This window comes from Cryptosporidium andersoni (assembly GCF_001865355.1).
Source record: "Cryptosporidium andersoni isolate 30847 chromosome Unknown contig_1, whole genome shotgun sequence".
Classification (NCBI taxonomy): domain Eukaryota; phylum Apicomplexa; class Conoidasida; order Eucoccidiorida; family Cryptosporidiidae; genus Cryptosporidium; species Cryptosporidium andersoni.
The window spans coordinates 405,408-430,244 of record NW_027122907.1 but is presented as its reverse complement, the minus strand read 5'-3'; the positions used below and the strand labels follow the sequence as shown (position 1 = coordinate 430,244).

The 24,837-nt window shown below is 25.7% G+C and overlaps 11 protein-coding genes across 11 annotated transcripts; 4 read left to right on the top strand and 7 right to left on the bottom strand.

Moving 5' to 3' along the window:
- Window positions 1-535: 535 nt before the first annotated feature.
- On the top strand, window positions 536-2,176 carry cand_038680 (NMD3 family protein; the record flags this gene model as incomplete). The annotated part of the gene is made up of 1 exon (XM_067214089.1): window positions 536-2,176. The coding sequence occupies one exon, from the start codon at window positions 536-538 to the stop codon at window positions 2,174-2,176; it is 1,641 nt and encodes a 546-aa protein (XP_067066817.1).
- A 271-nt stretch (window positions 2,177-2,447) lies between these two features.
- cand_038670 (uncharacterized protein) lies at window positions 2,448-3,917 on the bottom strand (the record flags this gene model as incomplete). Its single annotated transcript, XM_067214088.1, has 2 exons — window positions 2,448-3,832; window positions 3,878-3,917. The coding sequence occupies 2 exons, from the start codon at window positions 3,915-3,917 to the stop codon at window positions 2,448-2,450; spliced, it is 1,425 nt and encodes a 474-aa protein (XP_067066816.1).
- A 561-nt stretch (window positions 3,918-4,478) lies between these two features.
- cand_038660 (uncharacterized protein) lies at window positions 4,479-6,293 on the top strand (the record flags this gene model as incomplete). The annotated part of the gene is made up of 1 exon (XM_067214087.1): window positions 4,479-6,293. One exon carries the CDS (start codon window positions 4,479-4,481, stop codon window positions 6,291-6,293), a length of 1,815 nt encoding a protein of 604 aa, XP_067066815.1.
- Window positions 6,294-6,505: 212 nt separating this feature from the next.
- cand_033370 (uncharacterized protein) lies at window positions 6,506-12,091 on the bottom strand (the record flags this gene model as incomplete). The annotated part of the gene is made up of 1 exon (XM_067213563.1): window positions 6,506-12,091. One exon carries the CDS (start codon window positions 12,089-12,091, stop codon window positions 6,506-6,508), a length of 5,586 nt encoding a protein of 1,861 aa, XP_067066814.1.
- A 522-nt stretch (window positions 12,092-12,613) lies between these two features.
- On the bottom strand, window positions 12,614-12,922 carry cand_033360 (glutaredoxin family protein; the record flags this gene model as incomplete). The annotated part of the gene is made up of 1 exon (XM_067213562.1): window positions 12,614-12,922. One exon carries the CDS (start codon window positions 12,920-12,922, stop codon window positions 12,614-12,616), a length of 309 nt encoding a protein of 102 aa, XP_067066813.1.
- Window positions 12,923-13,088: 166 nt separating this feature from the next.
- On the bottom strand, window positions 13,089-13,630 carry cand_033350 (uncharacterized protein; the record flags this gene model as incomplete). The annotated part of the gene is made up of 3 exons (XM_067213561.1): window positions 13,089-13,388; window positions 13,450-13,516; window positions 13,584-13,630. The coding sequence occupies 3 exons, from the start codon at window positions 13,628-13,630 to the stop codon at window positions 13,089-13,091; spliced, it is 414 nt and encodes a 137-aa protein (XP_067066812.1).
- Window positions 13,631-14,056: 426 nt separating this feature from the next.
- cand_033340 (uncharacterized protein) lies at window positions 14,057-15,709 on the bottom strand (the record flags this gene model as incomplete). The annotated part of the gene is made up of 1 exon (XM_067213560.1): window positions 14,057-15,709. The coding sequence occupies one exon, from the start codon at window positions 15,707-15,709 to the stop codon at window positions 14,057-14,059; it is 1,653 nt and encodes a 550-aa protein (XP_067066811.1).
- Window positions 15,710-15,976: 267 nt separating this feature from the next.
- cand_033330 (uncharacterized protein) lies at window positions 15,977-16,997 on the bottom strand (the record flags this gene model as incomplete). Its single annotated transcript, XM_067213559.1, has 6 exons — window positions 15,977-16,171; window positions 16,249-16,397; window positions 16,473-16,523; window positions 16,593-16,746; window positions 16,806-16,853; window positions 16,911-16,997. 6 exons carry the CDS (start codon window positions 16,995-16,997, stop codon window positions 15,977-15,979), a joined length of 684 nt encoding a protein of 227 aa, XP_067066810.1.
- Window positions 16,998-18,466: 1,469 nt separating this feature from the next.
- On the top strand, window positions 18,467-21,750 carry cand_033320 (uncharacterized protein; the record flags this gene model as incomplete). The annotated part of the gene is made up of 3 exons (XM_067213558.1): window positions 18,467-19,093; window positions 19,158-19,244; window positions 19,501-21,750. The coding sequence occupies 3 exons, from the start codon at window positions 18,467-18,469 to the stop codon at window positions 21,748-21,750; spliced, it is 2,964 nt and encodes a 987-aa protein (XP_067066809.1).
- A 23-nt stretch (window positions 21,751-21,773) lies between these two features.
- cand_033310 (DNA polymerase epsilon subunit B family protein) lies at window positions 21,774-23,455 on the bottom strand (the record flags this gene model as incomplete). Its single annotated transcript, XM_067213557.1, has 2 exons — window positions 21,774-23,324; window positions 23,375-23,455. 2 exons carry the CDS (start codon window positions 23,453-23,455, stop codon window positions 21,774-21,776), a joined length of 1,632 nt encoding a protein of 543 aa, XP_067066808.1.
- Window positions 23,456-23,693: 238 nt separating this feature from the next.
- Window positions 23,694-24,590, top strand: cand_033300 (uncharacterized protein; the record flags this gene model as incomplete). The annotated part of the gene is made up of 1 exon (XM_067213556.1): window positions 23,694-24,590. One exon carries the CDS (start codon window positions 23,694-23,696, stop codon window positions 24,588-24,590), a length of 897 nt encoding a protein of 298 aa, XP_067066807.1.
- Between the last annotated feature and the right edge of the window lie 247 nt (window positions 24,591-24,837).

Sequence of the window (24,837 nt, the reverse complement as noted above, 5' to 3'; positions counted from 1 at the left end):
TATTTTGTCTTTACGAATTTCTCTTATCTTTCTTAAATCTATGTAATATTAATGAATTATTATAAAGATTCAGAAATTTTTAAATATATCACCTTAATTTATTTATCAATTTACGAGAAAAACTCTGTAATTTCGAAACTATATTAAAATTCCTAATTAACAACTTTATATTGAAACTGTAAAAAAATATTTTGTTAATAAATTCAAATAATATTTATTATTAATTTAATCCATATATAGGTTACAAAAAAAGTGTGGGGATAGGATTTATACTACAACTTTAATAGAGAAGTAGATTTTTTTTTTTTTGTCTTAAATACTAAATATTATTTAATATTATATTAGGAAATAATAAATTAAAAAAAAAAAAAAGAGAAACCGCCAAAATTACGGCGGTAAAAAAAGTAACAAATAGACTATTATAGTCAAATTAATATTAGCAAGAAAATAACTGAACTAATTATAGCTAAATATAAATAAAAATAATAATTAATTATTATTTAATGCCTAAATGACCAACTATTATAATGATTTAATGTATTTACCAGGTGAAAGGCCTCAATATATGACGTGCTGTATATGTGGTATAACAACTGACATAAACCCTTCTAGAATGTGTATAAATTGTATACGTTCTGAAGTAGATATAACTGAAGGGATTTCAAGACAAGTAATATTACCTTATTGTAAACATTGTAAAAGATTTCAAAAACCACCATGGATTTCTTGTGAACTTGAAAGTCGTGAATTACTTGCATTATGTTTGAAGAAAATTAGAGGTTTAAATAATGTAAGACTTATTGATGCTAGTTTTATATGGACAGAACCACATAGCCGTCGTTTAAAAGTCCGATGTGTTATCCAGAAAGAAGTTATGAATGGTGCAATAATACAACAAACTATTATTGTAGAATTTTATATGCAAGGACAACAATGTGATGATTGTAAGAGAAGTTTTACTCCTCATACATGGAATTCAGTTGTACAAATACGTCAAAAAGTTTCACATAAGCGAACATTTTTATATTTAGAACAATTAATTCTTAAACATGGTGCCCATGAAAAAGTATCAAATATAGTTGAGAAGACAGATGGATTAGATTTTCAATTTCAACAGAAAACTCATGCTCAAAAATTAGTGGATTTTGTAACTCATTATTTTATATCTAAAGTAAAAACAAGTAGACAATTAATATCTCATGATTCTCATAATAATACACATCATAATAAATTTACTTTTTCAGTTGAACTTTGTCCTGTATGTAGGGATGATCTTATTTTTATTCCAAAACATTTATGTACAAACTTATTTGGTGGTATATCATCATTTTTATTATGTAGCAAAATATCATCTAGAATGTACTTATTAGATCCATTTACAGGTAAAGAAGCAGAATTAGCTAATGAAAAATATTGGCAATATGCAGGTTTATCTACAAATAATATTGGTGCTTTTGCAATTATTTTGAATAAATTACATTTAGTAGATTTTTATGTATTAAATGTTGAAAAAGATTTAACTCAATCATGTGAAAATAAGAAAATAGTAATGGCTGAAGTTGAAGTATGTAAACCAAATGATTTAGGACAAGTAGATTCTACTGTTATAGTTAAAACACATCTTGGTGGAATTTTACATCCTGGAGATTGGGTTAGTGGTTATGATCTTCGTACTCTAAATAATATTGGTGAATTAGAAAATATTAAAGAATTTCAACAATGGTTAAATGCAAATCATGATGTTATTTTAGTAAGGAGAACTTATGCAAAAGATTTGGAATCTAAATATCAATCTATTTCAAGACCTTGGGTATTACAAAGATTACCACGTGAAATAGATGAAGATAATTTAGATAAGAAATATTGTCAAAATAATATGAATAATGATATAGAAAATTTCAAACGTGAGATAGAAACAGATATTGAAATGCGTAAAGAGATTAATTTATATTGGGATCCTAGATCTAATATTAGAATAAGGGGACAATTTTATCAAAAAGCTAGGAAACCAAGATATTTAATTAAAAAGAAAAAGAATAGTGAAACTTATTGTGAAAAAATGATAGATAATACAATTATAGAAAATATCACTGAATGTAATATCGATGATTATATACCTCAAGTTGATATTTCAGAACTTCTAGATGGTCTTACGTTAGATGATGAGATTTTATAAATATATTAAACTAAACTATTAAGATAATAATAAAGATGATTAAACTTATATAATAAAGATATGAAATAAAATATTATTTTAATATTTAATATTTATTATATATATATATTTAACTTCAAGTATAAAATAAATACAAAAATTGTATAGTATTTAAAGGTTTACTTATTTTTTTTTCTAATTATATTAAATAAATTATTAGACTATAAAAGTGTTTACAATCTAAAAATAAAATATTGTGAATTTATTAATAGATATATTTCTATATCTCTTATTAATTATCTTCTTCTTCTTTTTCTTCTTCTTTTTCTTCTTCTTTTTCTTCTTCTGTACCTTGAATACTACTATCTTCAATATTAGAATTCTCTCCAGATGATGATAATTCAGAAGAATTATTAGAAGTGCTATTTGATAAGGGAGAATCTTCATCTCCTCCTTCTTCCTCTTCTTCTTCACTTACTTGAGATTTATCTTCATCTTCAGCTTCTTTCTTATCTGTAGATATATTAGATTTATTAGAAGATGTTTCAAATAAACTTCCACCAGTTAAAATTGTTTCTGCTTCCTGAAGTAAACTTTTAGCTCCACTTGTAGCCTTTTCTATACTAGATGTTATAATATTTGTATTTTCATCCTTTTTTTTATCTTCTTTTTCATTATCTTTTTCATTGTCTTTTTCATTATCTTTTTCATTATCTTTTTCATTATCTTTTTCATTATCTTTTACACTTTGTTTATCTTCTTTTTCATCATTTCCTTTATTACCTTCATTTTTATCATTATTTTGATTAACTTCTCCTTTATTTGGATCTGTAATTAATGATTTCTCATCATCTAATTTCTCATTTGATGCTTCTAATCCTTTAGAAAGACCTGATTTTACTAATTGCCTAAGTCTACGCCTAGTAACAAATTTAATTTTCCCATTTTCACTAACAAATGGGATTAACATATCAAATGGTTTTACTTTCTCATCTTTACCCTTTATAAGTAAATCCATTGTCTTAAATTCTACACCATATTGCCCACTTGTTGCATCTAAGACTAATGGTAAAAATGTTGCTCCACTAGGAAATGAAATAGTATTGGAATTTCCTGAACTTGGTATTGAAATATTACCTATTGGAGATGGTATTGCATTTTCTACTTGGTTTGTCACTAAATTTGGTTTATTTGAATTATCTGCTGGTATTGGTGTTTCAACTATTGGTTTTAAAGTTACAGTATCACCTGGTTTTACATTTGATGCAGCCTCTATTATGGATTCTGTTATATCAGATTTATTTTTAGATGTACCATATATTGCTTTATGACAACATTCAGTAATTGATTTAGCTTGTTCAATTTCAAGTTGTTTTGAAGGATCTAAAACTTCACTTTGAGGATATGAAACTATATTTTTATTATTTGAAGGTGGGGGTGAAGGAATAAATGGAGGTAATCCTGGAAGTGGAGATCCATTATTATTTGGAATAGGGGTTAAACCTGTATTAGTTGATGTTGAAACAGGTGATGCAGGTATAGCACCACCAGTATCTTGACCAGCAGATTGTATAGGTTTATCTGGTCCAGCAGTACTATTATCTTGTACTTTTTTATCATCCCATCCACTAAAAAAGAAACTTTTAACTTTTATTCCTTTACTATCTTTTATATTTACTAAAATAAAAAAATGTATTATATATATTAATAGATATTTTCTACTTGGAACAACATTCAAATATCTTTTTTTTTTATTTCCCATTATAATATTTCTCTATATGCCATGGAACTTAGTACAATTTATTATCTTTTTATTATTTTTCCTTATATTATCCTTGGCAATTTTATTATTTATTTTATTTTATTGCATCCAAATTGCACATGTGTGAAGAAGTTAACACACAGATAAATATTCCAAACTTTTCTTTATTTCTATTATTAAAAAAAACATAAATATTCATATTACTTGATATATATTACTAAATATTTTAAGATATTAAAGAAATCCATAATTATTATAAATTTAATTTATCTCTTTAATATATTATTTATTATATTTTATCAACTTTAACATTAAATATAAAGATATAAAATAACTACATATATATATAAAATACTATCTAATTAGTTATATATATTAAGTAATAATAATAATAATAATAATAATAAATCTTAGTAGTTTCTAATTAGACTTTTTTTTTATATTAAATTTATAAATAATTTTTTATTATTTTATTAAATTATATCGCTATAATTGTAATATTGTGATTGAGGCCGCCTCTATTTATTTATTTATTTATTTAATTCCCCTTTTATTATTATTATGGCCCCAATATATAGTCAATCATTTTCCCCAATTTCTACAATTTCACATGGTGAATATGGTAGTTCTGATGAATTTGAGGTATATAACAGAGGAGAAAGTGATTGTGATGAAACAATGGAACAAGACTGTAATGTAACATATAATATTGACCAAATTCTTGACTATGTATCATATTATATAGATACACCTAGTAATTCAATAGGTATCAAACATATAGATGAATGTATAAGACGTTGTAGAAATGTGGGATTCCGTAGGTCAAGTATATTAAATTATTTAATTCAATCTGGTTATATTATATCTAGTAATTATACCACTAATGAAGATTCCATTGAAGATAGTTTAAGTTATATACAATCTATGTTACAAAATAAAAGATCTATTCCAAAATATAATGAAGAACTAATAATAGTAATATCAGCTGTTGCAAAATTATTTATATTGGAAATTATGACAATAATAAATAAACAACTCAAACTTGAAGATATTAAAAATAATAATAATAATAATGATAATAATAGTAATAATGATAATAATAATAATAATGATAATAATAATAATAATGATAATAATAATAATAATGATAATAATAATAATAATGATAATAATGGTTATAGTTGTGAATATCTACGTAGAACTGAAGAAGAGTATGATAGAAGAATAAGAAACTCAATTGATATTCAAATACCAAAGACAGTAAATTATATGGACTGTATGGACTGTGGACACCAAAATCAGGCTCAGAAAATAATACGACAATATAGTACATTTGATGACTATGCATCCGATGATACTCTAGATGGATCAAATAGAGCTTCTACTTCTAGTAATGAACCTATTTCATCTACAGGATATAGTGATGAGACAGATTATCCTAATATGAATAGATATATTGAAATGTTACGTAGAATAAGAGTTTTACGGAGAAAAATCGATGAAAAAAGTATATTTGTGGATTTAGATCCTCACAATGAAAGAGGGAGAAATATAAGAAGAGTATTTGCAAAAAATGCTATTAGTGAAATTTCACGTTTGAGACGAGAGCTTGGTTTCTTACAACAGGAAATAAAAAATATAGATATTCGATCATCTTCAGGAACTAGTGAAAGTAATGATTTAGAACGAGTATTCAGTGATAAAGATGAAACTTCGGGATCAAGCCAAGAAGATGATGATCATAAATCAGTAATTGGTAATATAGATCCATCTAAATATATGGGACAGTTTAGAAGTCATTGTAGTAAATCAATTCCTAAAACTACGTCTGTTGGGATTCATTCTGATTATAAGTCTACAAATGGGTTTTGCAGAACCCAATATAAGGGAATTATTACAGGGAAAGAGAAAAAAGATAAATTACAACATACTTCTAAATCTGTTAGTGAACCCAATGTATCTGTAAAAGAATTATATTCGAGAACTATGGAAGTTTCAGAGGTAACTCCACAAAGATCGGAATTAGGGGGATTACAGGGAAGGCATTCTGCATCTATTTATATTAAACCTGGTACACCTAAAAGAACTTCAGGAACTCTAGGAACTCCGGGAATTCCAGAAGTCTTGAATCCAAAGAATCCAAAGAATCCAAAGAATCCAAAGAAAGAACATGGAAAAAGTTCTTTATATATTTATATTAAACCTCGTACACCTAAAGAAACTTTAAAAACTCCAAAAATAAAGGAACAAAATAAAGATAAAGGGAATTTATCCCAACCATCATCTCAATTAACTCGTTATATTACATTTTGTAATGTAAATTCAGTACCTTGGAGAGTACGAAGTTATAGACCGTTATCTACATCATCTGATTGATATAAAACTTCAAATGTGGATATACAAGTAATCAAGTAGTTCCGTTTTTTCATTTACTTAGTTTAAGTCCTATAACATTTCATATTTACAATATTGGTCCTTTTATAATACATAAGTTTAGATGTGTAAGGTCAGAATAAAATCAGGAATTTATGTAAATACAAGATCAGATTTATAGAGCTAAAAAATAGCTAATGTTAATAGCTAATTTTTTAATTGATTTTGACACCAAAACGATCAACAATATTGACCGTGTAAGAACTATTAAAGAGTTTTATTAGTTCCTTTATTTTATTGGCTAGTATATATGACTTAGGATCTGGAGTAGTTCTAATAGTGATTAATTTCAGATCGTCACGAATATCGAGTAATTCCTTAATATCTACCCAAGTACCTCTAGCTGGGGATCCTTCACTTTCGGCTTGACCTTCGAAAGTATATCTGACAGGTAATCCATTTAATTTTATATTTAGAATTTCGTGAATTGCATCAAGTTCAAATCCTTCATAAATTGTCACTAATAATATATTATCTTCATCGTCAACACTGACCCTCCTTCCGGAAGCATAACAAGGTTGGATCTCAGTACCAGTTAATGGACTCACTGGGCATGTAGTAGCACCTAGTGGGATAGTTAGATCATCTATATTTAGATCATAACATACCATCTTGATTTCTAAATCCGGATTTTTGTTGTAAAATTGTAAAGCAAAATTACATGCAGAATCAAATTGCTGAGGATCATAGTGAAGTTCTAAGCCACTAGCACTTCTAAACATGAATGCACCACCAAAACGGGTAATAACATTAAACCCAGCAAAGTATATATTCGGCCTTTCACCATATGGTACAATGAGTACTAATTCATCATCAGCTTCATTCAAATATCTTTGATATAATAAAAGAGTCTGATATATATTACATGTCAAGTATCTAAATACTTTAAAATATCTGCAATCACCATTTGTACACAGGTCATAATCAACAAAATATTCATTATCATTTTCTACAAGACTGATCCCATAACCAGTATAAAATTCCATCAAAAGTGGAATAATACGTAATACACCGTCTCGTTGAGTCTCATTGTGAAATATTCTTATAAGAGTTTCACTATTCACCATTACAATATTCCGTACACAATCATATATATGAACAAAGTCTGATATCTCAAGATTATAATAATCTTGTGTAGTATAACTTTGATGAGCCATAAATATATATTTCCTTCCATTCTTTTGTTCATTTAAATATAATAAGGAAATTTCGAAGACATTATCATCATTGTAAAGCAAAACTTCATATGATCTCTGACCAATTAATACCTTACTTGTTTGAGCTAGAGGTGGCAATTGCACTGCTGTAATTGGAGTTATTTTTTGAGTTTTAACAGCTTCAATTGGTATTTCACTTAAGAATTCATTTAATGCAGGACAGTTATTGACTCTTGATACTTCTCCTGGAAGTTTAATAACAGCAGTGGTAATACTACGAAGATCTACATCGGTAATCCAACTTAATTGATCTGAGTAAATAAATTTACATTCTTCAATATCAAGATCAGCAATTCTAGTCCCATATATCTTGCGTAAAGCACTTTTACTAGGTAAATTACGAATTATAAGTTTTGTGTCAGGATTAATACTACGTAATAAAATGCGATACTTTAATGCATCTTGCAATCTAAAGTTCTCATTTAGAGTAACAAGTACTAAGTTTGCTTCATAATTTCTCCTAGCACTTGCATATAAAGGCAATGTTTGACTAATAAGTAAATCTTGCTGTTGATTAATATTATTATTTATATTTAGTTCCATATAAGGTATTTTACGTATTTTAGTATTTCCAAAAAGAATACGTTTAAAACTCACCTTGATATTATCCAAAATTGACTTTGCAGAATCATAACTATATGAATTTCCTTTCCTTATATCTAAGTATAAGTATCCTAGAACCGGATCATAAAATATATGCTTCAAATAGTCATCATCAAAAGAAAATAATGAACTGAAGAAATTACTCACTATACCAAACTGTCTTTCTTCAGTATATGATAAAGCTACTGGATATATCAAGATAGAATCTATAGCTTGATTTAATAAAAAAAGATCTGTGAATGCTTTTTGAAACATTATAAAATGTAACAAATGGCTATGTTTATTTAAAACCCATGCATACTTTACATCCGAATTTGTATGTTTATATTTCACAAAATTCATACATACAGCTTTCAAGTTAATATTAGTTTGAATATTAGTAGCAATTGTCACTTCTCCTAATATTTTTTCATACTTAGGATATTTAATATCATCAACAGCCACTGCAACAGGAAATTCACCATTAAATCCTGAATACCTGCCTAAAATCTTAGTATTATATCCACAACTTGACTTAGAAATATATATAATCTGAGTCCCCAAAAACCCATTTTCAGTTATATCTGAATTACCACTAATAAATAAAGAGAAACTACTTTCTATAAGTTTAGTTAAATATCGACCAATTTCACCAAGATAAAGAACTAAACTATTTATATTTGTAAGGTAGACCAAATCTTTTAATGGTAATAAGATAAAGTATAGTATTAATTTGCTTTCAATAATATTAATATATGCTGAGCTGAATTCAACATTTGGTTCAATAGCCGCAACATGTATTAAGAAATCACCATTCAAAAGATTGTATATCTCTCCAGGTAATAAGATACCTTCTAGTATTTGGGCTCTATCAGACAAAAACTTTGGATAATCATCTAAAGAATTAATAGTACAATGGATAACAACACAATTATACATATTAGTGCTACTATCTGTAATTCCATCAACATAAATTATATCTAAATAAGCAATTCTACAATTACTTGGTAAGGTGGATTTGCTATATGAACCATTTTTTTGAAACCATCTTCCATTTAAGTGCTGTTTAAAAGAAAGACTGTCAACCAATCCATTTTTATATAAATTATCTAATTTCAAGTCAGTTTCACTAATTTTGGTACTTTCTAAAATAACTAACTCCGAATTTATAGTAGTTAATAAATCCTTAAATATCCCAGAATCTTTCATTTCAACTAAATATTTTAATAAATACCAATTACCTTTGAAATATTCCAAATATAACATAGTTGAAGTCTGAAAGATATAGAATATTGTACCATCTGTTTTTGTGGGATATAAACGCTTACCAGCTTTATAAGATTCCACTAATTTTTCTGTTAATTTGTTCTCTGTAATTTGTACTTCATTTAACATATCACCTAACTGTTCAAATTCCATAGAAATATATTGAATTTCAGGAATATTGAATAAATCTGAGAAAAATGATTCTAAAAAATATTTGAGGACATTGAGGGCTGAAACTATTGTATGTACTTTATCATTTAAAGTTGAGTTAAATGCAGATATTCTATTAAAAAAAGGAGTTTCCTTTACTAACAAAGATTCTGGTGAGAATAAAAGGAAATACAACATCTCCAGTCTATGTTGCATATGTCCATGGTAACTGGGTCCAACTTGCCTTACAACCATTCCAAAATAAAAACTTAAAAGATTTATACGATTTAACATTTCTCTAATATTGAGTCTTCTTTCAATACTATTCAATTCTTTATGTGAATTAAGAATATGTGATCTTAAACTATCCTCTTTAAATTCCAGATAATCTACAAGATGTATATAAGTATCTGGATGTAATTCTTGAGAAAAATAAATATTACTAATACTTATTTCTTGAAATTCTCCAATACAACTGCGGAGTTTGTTATATAAATTAATATAAGAATAAATGTTTAAATCTCCAATTGTATAATTTCCTCTAGAAATAAAACTAACTATACCAGTCTGACTGCTCAAAATATTTGAGTTTAAATAGCCCATATTTAATATTAAGCCTATGTTATTAATAAGATTCTGAAATAATCCACCTACTTTAGAAACTTCTTTATGAAACTCACTAATAGTATTACCAACTATTTTATCTAATACTTTAAAATGTTTCACTGAATCTTTAACACCTTTAAATATAGATCTTATTTGATGGCATTCATTATCAATTAAAGTTTTCCTATGATTTAATAAATCATTAATCTGATTTAAATCAAGACTCAAATTATTGAATATACCTTCATGATAATCCCTTTTATAATCCTCTTGAATACGTAATAACTGTTCTTTCTGAATAAATAACTCATGAAATAGTGATATATGCTCTAATATAATATCTTTAGATATATTAATATTTAAATTAGCAGCTATAAAAGTATATATATGTTTAGAATACATTATCTTGACTATATTATTATATATAGCTCTGTTAGAATATATTTGAGAAAAGTGAAGAAGAATTTCTCTCAATGACCTTACTTTATATCCGAATTCTTTTGTAATAGTTAATTCAAATAGTTGGGAATTACCTTTCAATACAGTTCCCGTATGAAGAGTTTTATGTCCCAAGATATGATAAATATCTTCAATATGCAATTTTGAAATATCATATAACTTTGTACTAAAATCTAAAAGGAAGGTAATCATACGTTCTGATTGATATGCCGATAATAGATTAAACGAATTTCTCAATAAAACACTATAACCCGATACAGAATCTATATATTGTGAAAGTATCGCTCCAGCTAACTGAATATAAAGGTTATGCAACTTAATCTTAGCATCTCCATAATTAAGTAATTTTAATTGCTGAATATTTACTAATATTGAGTGTAAGTCATTAGCAGTATCATCAATTTTATTTTCTAAATTATTCCACATCATTGTACATTGAACTTTAAAAGGACTATTCATATATGTAGCTTCATTAATTGACTCAATAATTAAATTTTGTGGAATATCTCGTAGATCATTAATATTCGAGTAATCAACAAAGGTTTTAGGTAACTTATAATAAATATTGGAAATATCAGAACCTAATATTGGAAAATATGTAGATAACTGGAGTTCCTTACAACTTGATACAAATGAAAATATATTACTAGTTATTTCACGCACAGAGTTCATGTAAGATCTAACCACTTTACCAAGACTAATCATCATTTCATTATAATCTAATAGAGGGCCAGATACAACTCCTTGAGGTTCGATTCCCATTAATATATTTAAGAAATTTAAAAGTACTACACAAGTATTGTAAGTATTAGACTGATGCATAATTAAAACATTCTTACAATTCACTAAATCTTCAGAATTTGTATCTATTTTATCCAAAGGTAAAGAATTTAGTCTATTGCACAATTGCATAATATTCCCAGTTATACTGGAAAATTGACCAGTAATATCACCCAAAAATCTATCATTTTCCTTTAATATATGAATAATCTTAGATAAATGCTGCATTATAAGTGTAAAATCATAATTATTACTTAAATCAAAAGTACGATATAATATTTTAATAACTTCACTCAGCCCATTCTTATTTGCAGTGAGGTATTGAAATAGAATAGAGAACATATCCACTTCAACACTTATTTCCTCCTGAATTGTTAATATCTCATTAACCAAATCAATACCATTAACGTTACAATAAATTGGTCTTCTAATATCAGCTTTATAATCCAAAAATGAACCACTTAATAGTGAAAGTATTAAGGGTAACTCACTTCTATCTTCCAAAATATTAAGATCTTGAAAGTTTGGAATAGACTTTGAAAGGCCTTGTCTAGATAAAGCTTCTGTAATAATAAATTTCACATGCCAAATATTAATTAAAAACCATATTACTAGAAGGGATGCCCATAAATAATATATTAATGAAGAGAAATTGGAATTTGAACTTTTTATCCCAAACATTGCATAGACCTTGAAACTTGGTGAAAATTCAAATACTAAAAATTATATCTAAACACTAAGGTAAAAAAGAACGAATATATTAAATTTTCTGAAGATATATATGGGCTTTGATTTGATTACATATAAACAGATAAGTAATTGCTTTCTTGAGTGTGTGGTGCAGGATACTTACATTTGTTACCCCACAATAAGATAACCGCCTTAAAACAAACTAACATAGCCACACACTTGTATGGACAAATACCCCTACGTATTTACAGGCGGTACTGTAATAGACATTTTATACTTAAAATACACCTAAGTAATTATTACAAAACTAACTAATATGTTACTTAAACAATGAAATAAATTAACACACAGAAGAATTAACACTTGAATTATGAAAAAAGCAACTGTGTACCATAGTTCAATTCTACAAAATATTTTGAGGAAAAAAGTAGTAAATAAGCAAATAAACGAGATGAGTTACAATAGATCCTATTATCAATAGATTTTATTAGGAATATTCTTAATAATGACAAATTATCTCATAGTTTCTTCAAGTAATCTTTTAAAGGAGCCATCTGAGAGTTTGGAAATAGTATCATCACAACCACCAATGCAAGACCCATTGACAAATACTCTAGGGACAGACCTTACACCAGTTATTTTTAAGCAATAATCTTGTATTTCTTCCATATCAGGATGTCTATCAATATTTTCTACAATAAATTCATATGCGGCACTTTTTAAAGCTTCAATTACTTTTATACAATATGGACAATACGATTTAGCAATTACACAAATTGGTGATCTTTTAATAAAGTCCTCAACAAATTGTTCCCCAGTCATATTACTTTCAAATATCAAAAATAAGTCTAATATTACAATGGTATACTGGATAATATCATTTATCTAAATACCGCTTTATGCTTAATACAAATTTCTACTTTGGTAATAAAATCGCGACAAGAGCCTATTAAAGATGTATAAAACACTATATATATCATAAAACTAATCACTTCTTTGTCTTCTTATCTTTATTTTTATTTTTAGATAGTGGTTTTGATGAATTATGCTCCACATCTGAATCCCCTATATTACCTTCAATAACTGATTCTACTCCTAAACTATTATAAGATAGTGTCAAAACTTTTAAATTGTTACTCTCATCATTTGAATAAGAAGTTAGGCGACTTAATAACTCATCTTCATTACATTGATTTATATCACAATGTGAAGCTTCATCTAATTCATCTTCACTAGAATCAGTACTCATAATATCTGAGAAATAAGTCACTTTTCTTTCATCACTTGTCTATAATTAATAATATTCAATATTTATTATAATATTAATAAATATTAGATTATATTCTTACATCCTCATTGTAAAGGGTTCTCAAATGGTATGTCGTTGGAAATCTAGTTACCATACGACTTTCAATTCTAATGGAATAAAATGATTCAAGTTAATGTTATTCCATTACATTAATATTAAGAGTTATAAACTTACATATACTCATCTTCACTTTCTCTAGGACAGCATAAACAATTAAACATTTTATATTCTCTTTTTCTAAAGTAAAATTTATAATAAATAAAGTAGCTATAGTATAAGAGGCAGGTAAAAACAATTACTATCCAAATTTAATCTAATAATTATGATACAAGTATACCTGCAATCTACATGCCTCATTAGTACGATATTGGAGACAGGACGTGTTTAACTTGTATTTATTTGTTTGATTCTACAAATAGGTTTTATTAAATCGATATTAGGGGGAAAAAAAATCGAATGATATCTAATAAGTTTAATATTATCATTAGGATAATATATCACCACAATTTATAATTACACTATAGTGCAAACTTAAAAATGGGATAACATAATATATAATCCTAGATATTTAATGCCTTTAACATTTATTGAATAACTGTGGCTTTAGTATAATCTTTATAGATTATCCAAAATTTTCATTTAACTATTTATCTATCTATATCAGTTTCATAATCTTCTTCTTTATCTGTTGATTTGTCAGTTTTATTGGTGTCTGTATTTCCATCAATTATAATTTCCTCCATTTCTTTATCAGTTTTATTGGTGTCTGTATTTCCATCAATTATAATTTCTTCCACTTCTTTATCAGTTTTATTAGTGTCTGTATTTCCATCAATTATAATTTCTTCCATTTCTTTATCAGTTTTATTGGTGTCTGTATTTCCATCAATTATAATTTCTTCCATTTCTTTATCAGTTTTATTAGTGTCTGTATTTCCATCAATTATAATTTCTTCCATTTCTTTATCAGTTTTATTGGTGTCTGTATTCCCATCAATTATAATTTCTTCCATTTCTTTATCAGTTTTATTGGTGTCTGTATTCCCATCAATTATAGTTTCTTCTGTTTCTTTATCAGTTTTATCTACTTTATCTGTCATATCTTTCACCCTACTTTCAACAAAATCTAATGCAGAAGATGTTAATTCATTGATCCTGTTTTCAAGTGAAGTAACTTTATTACCCCAATATCTATTTGCAATAATATTTGTGGAATTGGACAATTTTCTTTTAGCATGTTCAAGAGATTCTTGTAATTTATTTAGATCTTTTGTTCTTTTTATTGAGTGACAACTAAATAAACTTGAGCATCCTAAGTATCTAAACATTTTATTTTTAAAAGATTTCTTTTTATTACTTGATTCATCATCAATCAATTCAATAACTTTTTCCCCTAGTTTCTCTTTATTTCCCACTATTTTAGTAAAATTGGATCCACCTTCTTCAATTTCAGATTCTAATTCAGCCTGTATTTGGGCTTCTTTAAAATCTTGAGGTTCTATCCCTTTAATTGAACTACCAAAGTCTTTATATATAAATACTGTTGGAGGTTCACCTATTGGTAGTTCAATTTCATCTATTGATGTTTCAAATTCATGTATTGGTACTTCAGTATTATCTATTAATATTTCAGCATCATTTCTTGGTATTTCAATATCATCTTTTGGTATTTCAATATCATTTCTTGGTATTTCAATATCATCTTTTGGTATTTCAATTATATCTTCTGACATCTCATCTTCATCTATTGGTATTTCAATATCATCTATTGGCATTTCAATATCATGTAATGGTATTTCAATTCTATTTGCTGACATTTCATCTTCATCTATTGATTCCTCAATTTCATGAGAAAGTAATTCTGGACTATTATCAATAGGCATATCTTCCTCAAGTTCCCTTAATATAATATCATCTAAAGCTTCTTTTTTAGCACGTTTTAGCTTAGATTTAGCATATTCAGCTTTTATGTATAAATGGAACTTTTTAATTGGATTTCTAGTACCCTTCCTTAATTTATTAAGTCGTTCTATTTCATTTTCTAGCTCTTGAATTTTTACTTTATTTCTAGAAGCTATATCTAAATCTTTTCCAGATCTCTTTACAGAATTACTGATTTTAACAGATGATTTCAGTTTACTATTTCTTAAAGAATTCTTTAATTTATTCCATTTTGATTGAAAATACTTTGAATTTGCACTTTTAGGTTGTTCTGATATAACTTCAGTAATATCTCCACTAATAAATTTAAACTCACAAAGTACTAATAATAATATAAGTATCCTAATATTCAAATTCATCTTAACTTTCTTTATTATTTATTTCTATAATTTATATTCTATTTATAAGATGTATTGTATTTGTAATATAATGCATATGCGGAATATGGCTAGTTGCAGACATGCAGATCTATAAATTACTATGTTTCATCTAAATTTTAGTTTATTACGAAATATTGAGAATTAATTTCTATTGAGTTTATTAATATAAGAAATTTTAAATATAATTATTTTAAATAATTAGTAGTTATATTATTATTTTAATTAATTAGTAGTTATATTATTATTTTAATTAATTATATATTTATTACTATTATTTATCCTAATATTACACTGAATACGTGCAACTAACATAAATGGTATAACAGGAATGGCAACATTAGGCCATATATATTGTAAAACACCATCACATAAGGATAGTAGTATGTCTATATCTTTATCTTTATCTTTACTATTTACATTAGAGACGAGCTGACCAAAAATCTATGAATAATAATTAAATTTTTATTTATAAACTTTAAAAATTATAATTAAAAAAAAAAAAAATAAATTTAACTTACTGTTCCATTTGAAATAGTTCTTACAGGTAATTCTATTATTTCATATTGAGCTAAACTTATTCCAAAATATAAAACTTGTGGTAGTCCAAAAGAAAATTGTAATAACTCAGGAGAAACATAGCTACTTATTGTAGAATATGATAATAACCCTAATTTTAATATTTATTATTAATTATATATATATAAATAAATAAAATATTATTATACAATAAAATAATACTTACATGCCAAATCTGCAGTATTTAATATAGGATATAAATCAGGATTATATATTACTGAAAATATAAGTTGTAATATCAAATTATTAAATATTCATTAAAATTTTATCATTTAAATATACTTACATACACAATGAAATTTTCCACACTTCTTCTCTATTAAAAAAGGATATAATTCTTGGATTCTTTTACTTATAATACTTGGATTTAAATTACTATAACTTAGTCTAGTAATATAGCCATAATATTCAAAAGGTAAAACTTTTAAAGAATCTGTAACCTATTATAAAATAATTCAAATTATATTATTTTATTTATATAATCCATTATATAACTTACATTATTAAATTCAACTGGTTTTAGTAAAACTTGGTTACTTGGAGATTCCTAATAATTAATACATATTATAATAAAATGTACTTGAATGTAATAATAATAACTAACATTTGATAAAATTAATTGTCCTCTTAAGTTATAATATTCATTTGCTTTAATTTCTATTAATAATATAAGGATTAATATATGATACATTATTTCAAATATTGTATTTTTATCTTATTCAGTATTAATTATTTTTAGGTGTGGTGAAAAATATTAATTTTTTTTTTAAAAAAAAAAAGTTTATCATATCAAAATTTTAAAAAATTTATTAAAATATTTAATAAGGAATTTTTAAGCTTATATATGGAAGGCTTTATGCTGAGAAATGTAAAGTGGAATTAATATTTGTAAAAAAATTCATTAAAATTGAAATTATTCAAAATTTTTGAGATCAATTCTATTAATAAATTCATTTATATATCTCAATTTAAATCAATTACAATAAATCTAATATATTAGGGAAATATATTAAATATAGAATATTTCATTTATAATCTAATAAATAGTAATATATTATTAAATATTTTAAAATAAATAAGAAATAAAATGAAATTTTAATTATATACAAAAATTTTATATTCACTTTATTTCCTATTAGTATTTGGTAATAAAGAAAATCAGATACTATTAAAACTTTTAAATTAGGACAGATTTAAATATATTAAAAATCAAGAGTTTTTCTTTATAAAAGAATTATATAATTAAAAAACTTAATTTATTTTAATATTTAAAAAAAAAAAAAAAAGTTTCTATTTTAGAAATATAATATATAATATATATACTAAATAATCCAAATATAAACCCTAGATATTATTTTGTTAAAAAAAATATTACTGATTGAATACTTAAAATATCTACTGATTTAAAAATCTATATATATTAATATAATATTATTAATATTTATTATTATAAACTAATTTTCGTTTTTCATATTCAGATCTTATTTATTCAAATCTTGATTATAATTATAATGTAATAAATCTAATGAAGTCACTATTATTCTGATCATTTAAAATATTTACTTTTCTATTAAATATATTTTGTAATATTGTTATATTTTTATTATAATAGTTCTTATCATTAATTAGATAAAATTATTTAACAATGTATCTTCGACTACAATATTACAAGTATTATATTAGATATAATATCAAATATATATTAAAAGATCTTTTATAATAACTATTAATAAATTCAATTATTATATACTTCTATTTAATAAATAAATTACTAATTATAATTTTATTTCAATAATATATAACCTAAATATTAGTATAATTAAGATATAATTACTTTATTAATATCCATATAAATCTCATTTTAACTTTTTTATATATATAATTTGAATTAATAAATTAAATATAATAAGAATATTTTAAATAATATCATTAACTTAGATTTGTAATTAACTATTAAGCGTGATAATTTTTGAATCTTAAAGTGCATCTTAGCGGGAAATACGTGTTATTTGTTAATAAAGGTCTAAAAGTAAAGAAAAAATTTACTTTATGATACTTTAATAGTCACCTCTAAATTATTAACATGTAATATTTGCTATATATTTATCTCATATATTTAGAATAACTTTAAAAAATTTTATATGATATCTTAATTTCATAATGGATACCTTAAATAGACTTGAAGAATCAACACACTATCTCCATATTATTAACTTTATAGAAGAATCTATAAAGAAGGAGAATTTTAAATATATTGCATTTGGAAGAAATATATATACTTGTAACAATGATATAGAACCAAATTTTATATTTGAAGTTGCGAAAATTAAGTTAGAATCCTATTTAAAGATGGTGAAACAATATATGAATGAACCTATATATCAAAGTCAAGATATTGACAATAAAATTAAGAGAATTGAAGATTATCTTAATTCAAAATATATTTTACAAAGTGATACTTATAAAGATAAAAATATAGAAATGAATGAAACTAAAACTTTATGTATAGAAGATGATATTAGTAAAAATCTTAATGAGACAAAAGAAATTTCTGTAGACATTGAATCAACTATGACTAGAAATTATGTTGATTTAAATAATAAATTAGATCAACAAACTATACCTATAGAAGATTTAAATCTAAATAATAGTGTGGAATATAATAATAAAGTATTATTAGATAATAATTTAATTAATGAGAAACTTAAAGAAGATCTTTTAGTATTAGCTGGTGAAATGAAGAATTCAGCCCTTAAATTTGGTAAATTAATGGAAAAAGATAAAGAGGTATGTTTAATTATGATGAATTTTTTTTTAACTGATTAGATTTTATATGAATTTTTATGTATAGGTTTTATTATCGATAGATAATCAACAGATTATAAATATTGAACAGACTTCAAAATCAATATATGAGCTTAAAAATTATTCAAGATATGTCAATTTATCTTTATTTCACTCATATATAATGTTGATACTTAGTTTATTTTTATTTATAATACTATTAGTATTTATATCAACTACTTGATAAATAGTTCTCGCATACGGTTAGACTTTTCAGACGAGCACAAGTGTCTTTTTTAAATTAATAACTATATAAAATATTATATAGTGAAATTCTGTAATCTAATTATTATTTTATAATGAATATAAAAGTAATTTCAAAATATTTGTTTTTAAACTTAGTTTTAAAGATTATATTTATAAAGTGTCAAAGTATACCATGGCTAAAGGGTTATCAAGGTTATCAAAGGAATATTAAGCCATCATATGATTTTATAATTGTAGGAGCAGGTGCATCAGGGTGTGCGTTAGCTAGAACATTAGCTGATGCAAAATATTCAGTTTTATTAGTAGAGAGAGGTGGGACACGAGTAGAGGGATCTGAACTGAGCCTTTCAATTGATGGTACAGGTAGAGTAATAAGTGATAATAAAGTTAGTCAGTTAGTGATTACAAATAATAGTGTCAGAACAAATATTGGAATAGGTCTTGGAGGTGGGACAGCAATAAATATGGGTATTGTAATAAAGGAGGATCCCAATTTTTTTAATTTTTTAGAAGCTTATTCAGGTGCAAAATTAAATATGAGCTTATTAGAAGAAAGTTATGACTGGATAATTAAAAATGTGAGTAATAGATCAGATCAATCAATCCCAATTGTTGAGCCTTTAAAAGAAGCCTTTGGAGATATAGGTTTTATAACTGATGAGAATAAAGATGTTGATTTTAGTTTAAGTAAAATAAATGGTACATGGAGAGCATATAATATATTTAATACAAGTGATAATAATTTTAGAATGGCATCAGATGTCTTATTAGCCGATATACAAGCAGTGAAAGACAATAGTATTATTGAGAAGAGTCCGGTTGATATTTTGACAAATCATGTTGTAACAAAGATAGAACTTACGAATGAGACAACATCAAGAAATACAAATAATTTTAGGTCAAATCCAATTTCTTTTTTACCATATCAATTTCCAAATTTGGATGGTTTTATAAAAAATGAAATACGTCAAGATACTAATAATATGAATCAAACTTCTCTTGTTGCAACATGTATATTATTAAATAAAGTAAATATAAAAAGTGGATTTCCAGATATACTACGTAATTCTTCTATATCTAATATTTTTTCTACAGTAAATAGCATAAGTAATTGGGCCGAATCATTTCTTCCTAGTCAAGAATGGAAGTTTGGTGTTAATATACCATCTTCAGCTGATATAATTGGTAATGTATTAGCAAAAAGAATATGTATTAATAAAGGTGGAATGATAATTTTGTCTGCAGGTACAATTTTTACACCTTTACTATTGTATCGTTCAGGTATTGGTCCAATAGATAGGTTAAGACGTCTAAATATTTCCCCTATTCTTAATGTACCAAATTTAGGGACAAATATGGTAGATAGATTATTATACGCTATACCTATTTTTATAAGAAAAGATGTAAAATTACATCCATTTATAAATCCGCTAATGGCTAGTATCTCTGATGATGTGAAGAAGGATTGTGGGTATAATTGTGATGTTATTAATATAGAGTCTATAGGTGGTGGTAAAGTTGTTGAAGGTACACTTTATGCAACTAGATTAATATTTCCACCAAGTTTACGTTCAAATATTGTGACAAATTTTTTAATGGATTTATTCAAATCATGTGCTAATTTTGCTCCTGTTAGTTATGCCAATCCAGCATGTATAATACTTGAATATCCTATTCAATGTTTAAGAAGATCAGTGGCTATTTTTTACTTTCAAGGTGAACCTAAGAGTCGTGCTACTATTGAAGTTGATAATTATGGCAAAGTTAGTTTGAGTGGTAATTATCTACACAATAATGAAGATCAGCTGAATGCTATTAAAGGAATCTCCTCTTTAATAAAAATGGTTAGGAGTGGAAAATTTGATAATATTGCTGAACCAGGAGGTTATCAATCATGTCCATTTGCAATTCTTAATGGAATATTGAATATCGTTGGATCAATGAGAAATAATCAAGAAGATTATGGTCAACCAAGAACTTCTGTATTTTCAGAAGCTGTTGAAAATATATTTTTTGCATTGACAAGTTATAGATTATCAATAATGCCTCAAACATGTATTAATAATAATAATTCAAAACAATGTAAATCAAATGTTAATTATGAGAGAGTAGCAACATTTCCTCCACTATTACCTAATCTTGATGATCCTCAGAAAATACTTAGTTTTGCTCAAAAAATTGGTACTAGTCTTTGGCATTGGGCAGGAGCTGCACCTTTAGGAGAAATAGTAGAAAATGATTCTTTTATTTTAAGTGGTACTAAGAATCTTGGCATAGTAGATGCATCATTATTAAAGATTTTACCACGTACTAATCCTATGATATTAATAATGGCTATTGGAAGATATGCAGGATTATCAATATTGAATAACAAGTCTAAAAATAAAGATTAAGTTTATAAGTAGTTGGAAATATATCACAGCGAAATTCTTTCCAGAGTATTTTCCTTTGTATCATACTGTATCCAAGATCTGGTATTTTTAAATGAACCTGGATTGGTAATCCATACATTTTCTAATGGTTTAATAGAATAACCCGGCCCTGAATCTCCAATAATAATAATATTTGGGATTGGACATAAAAGTAAGGTGGGATCTAACGTTTGAACAATATTTGTACTTGTTGGACATATATGAGATTGTCCCAAAATTGTCGGTGGCAATAGTGACTCTAGATTTTGAGAATTTAGTATCCAATATTCAGATAGCCCCATAGATCCTTTACCACAATGGGCAAACAATGCTTTTTCTTTTAGTTCAGTGCTTAAAGAGATCCTTGCAAAAAACATGTTGATGTTTTTATGCTCAAGACGCATGGGATTCGAATTCATAAATATCTGCAAGTCATTTAATTTTTCACGTATATTAGATGTATAGTAATCAATTATTGGAGGTTTAGGTAATAAATCTGGACCAATATCACTTGGACCAGGTAAAAAAAAAAAAAGTGACCTTTTCAATAATTGGGGATATTTACTTATTACTTTGTAGAAGTTTTCAAATCCTTCTTGAGTTTTCTGACATCTAATAGATAAACTTTGAGCATTATATATATTTGTAATTGCATTTGAATCAAAAAAGCAATCTTCTATGAAATTTCCAAATAGTATAAATCCAACATTTGCATTTGTATTCTCTATGCATCCATTATACCCTGAGAAAACTTCATCTAAGCTTGTCAAAACTACAGAATTCGTGAAAACAACATCGGAAATTATAATCCATAAGTCTATAGTCTTGGATATATTTAATTCTTCATTATTATTTGAAATTTGATCCTTTTGAGTGTCAAAATTTGGAGTTTGTGGAATATGTGGTCTTAGTAGTGGTAAGCAACCAACTTTCGAATTTTCAAAATTATTACTCTTGAATATATCTCGATACAATAGAGAACTTTTAGTTGAATTATCAAGTATTAACTTAGATATATCTTTACTTTTACTAAAATATGGTGGATGGAACATATACTTCACAACGAAAAAGTTACTTATTTTATCTAAGTAACCATGTGTAACAACAATATGATCACAACAATAAATTCCTGGACCAAATAATGTTACATCAGTGTCAATCTTCAAACGAATCAAGGAATTTGTATCTTCTAAATATAAATTATTTTCTTCATCTCTATTCAATATTCCTAAACAAGTTACATTTCCATTAGTACCATGGAGTTGTTTTATAGAATGTATAATAAATCTTGAAGATTCAATAGATATTGGCATGAGTTTTTGATCTACATCATCCATGTCTGTGCTATTATTAGATTCATTATATACATACTTTATTACTTCACGTTTATGTTGATCATCTGGATTAAATATACAGAATGACTTGTGTTGAACTAGTGAATTCCTAATAATGTGGTATCTTAGAAGATGTCTTTGTCTGAAGTTATCCGCATTTGGAATTAAAGATACTTGATCTTTTGTTGAAATATCTTCGTACTTATAAGTTTTGTAGTTTTCCTAAAAATGAAAAATAATATTAAACTAAGTCAATAAAACATTAATCTTACCTTCTCAATTCCATTGCCAAAACTGAATTTTTGCCAATTATGTTGATTGTATACTGAGTAAATATAAAGATGGTCTACCATATGGAGATAAAGACCTTTTTACTGCTTCCTGACAAGGTACCACACGTTATCGTGGGGAGCAGGACTTCAATATTTCATAGCGCTAATTTGTGTACACAATACCTCGAAAAATATAAGATGCATTAAAAAGAGGGTTTAAATAGAAGATATGTAGAATTTTTTTTTTATTTACATATTCTATTAAGCAATATTGTCTAACTTCAAAAATTAAACTCTGGATATCTTTGACAATTCTAAAATGTTTGTACTTTTTATGTATGATCATTTGATGGATCCTATTGAATTTATGAGGTACTATCCCACAATTAAAGTTAAAAGCCTTGGGATAGCTAGGCTTAATGGTTATAAATTACATTGGGGATTAAAGGGAATTCCGTTTGTATGTAGAAAGAGGCCTTATATTACTCCATTATCGGGATCCCACGTTTACGGTGTAATCTTTCAACTAAAAACTGGAGACCTAGAGGAATTTTTAGACTTTACAAAATCTAATTTTATGAATGAAGTTCTAAATATTACTATTGACATCGTAAAGATATATGATGATGGTAATATTGAGTTTAAAGATTTAAATATTAGTCAAACAACTCTGAGGAGTGGGATGAATTATGAAAGTAAACAGATAAAAGCTATGACAATAACAGCTAATGTCTCAAATATGCTTTTAGACAAGGTTTTTATAGATAATTTATTAAAAAAAGGAGGTGTTGATATTTTAAAATCAAAGTATTTTAGTAGTTTACGTAATGAAGGAACTCAGGTTAACTATACTTACCCAAGTGATGATTATATAAGAAACTTAACTAATATATCGAAAAAATTAGGTTTTCCAGAGGAATATATCAAAAATTCTATAGATATTTCACCAACACAGGCACTATCTTTTTGGCAAAGAATATTAAAAAAGATTTTCTGTAAATTTATCCACTTATTTTCTTTATTAAAGTTACAAGATATTGCATATGGATTATTAGACTTGTTATGGGAAATAGATCCTAATGATGCTCTGGTTCATGGTGATTATGGAAATATCAATATATACTTAAAAATTTTTATTATTGTATGTTTTATGTTCTTTTTAACTCTTCCAGGATTAATTACATATGCCTTTTACGCTTGGCTGAGGTTTTGGTAGTAAATTTAATGAAATTTAATATATTTGTAATTTAATATACCTATTTACTCAAAATATAATAATCTTTTACTTAAAATGAATATTTAACTTTTATTTTTATATATCAATGATACAAATACTGCAGTATTAACTAATACTAATATTTAATGTGTAAATAGAGATATTTAAGTTGGAAACTCTATTAAACTTTAAAATAATAATATTCCATGAAGTTTTATTAGTTTATTCACTATATTTAAAATCCATA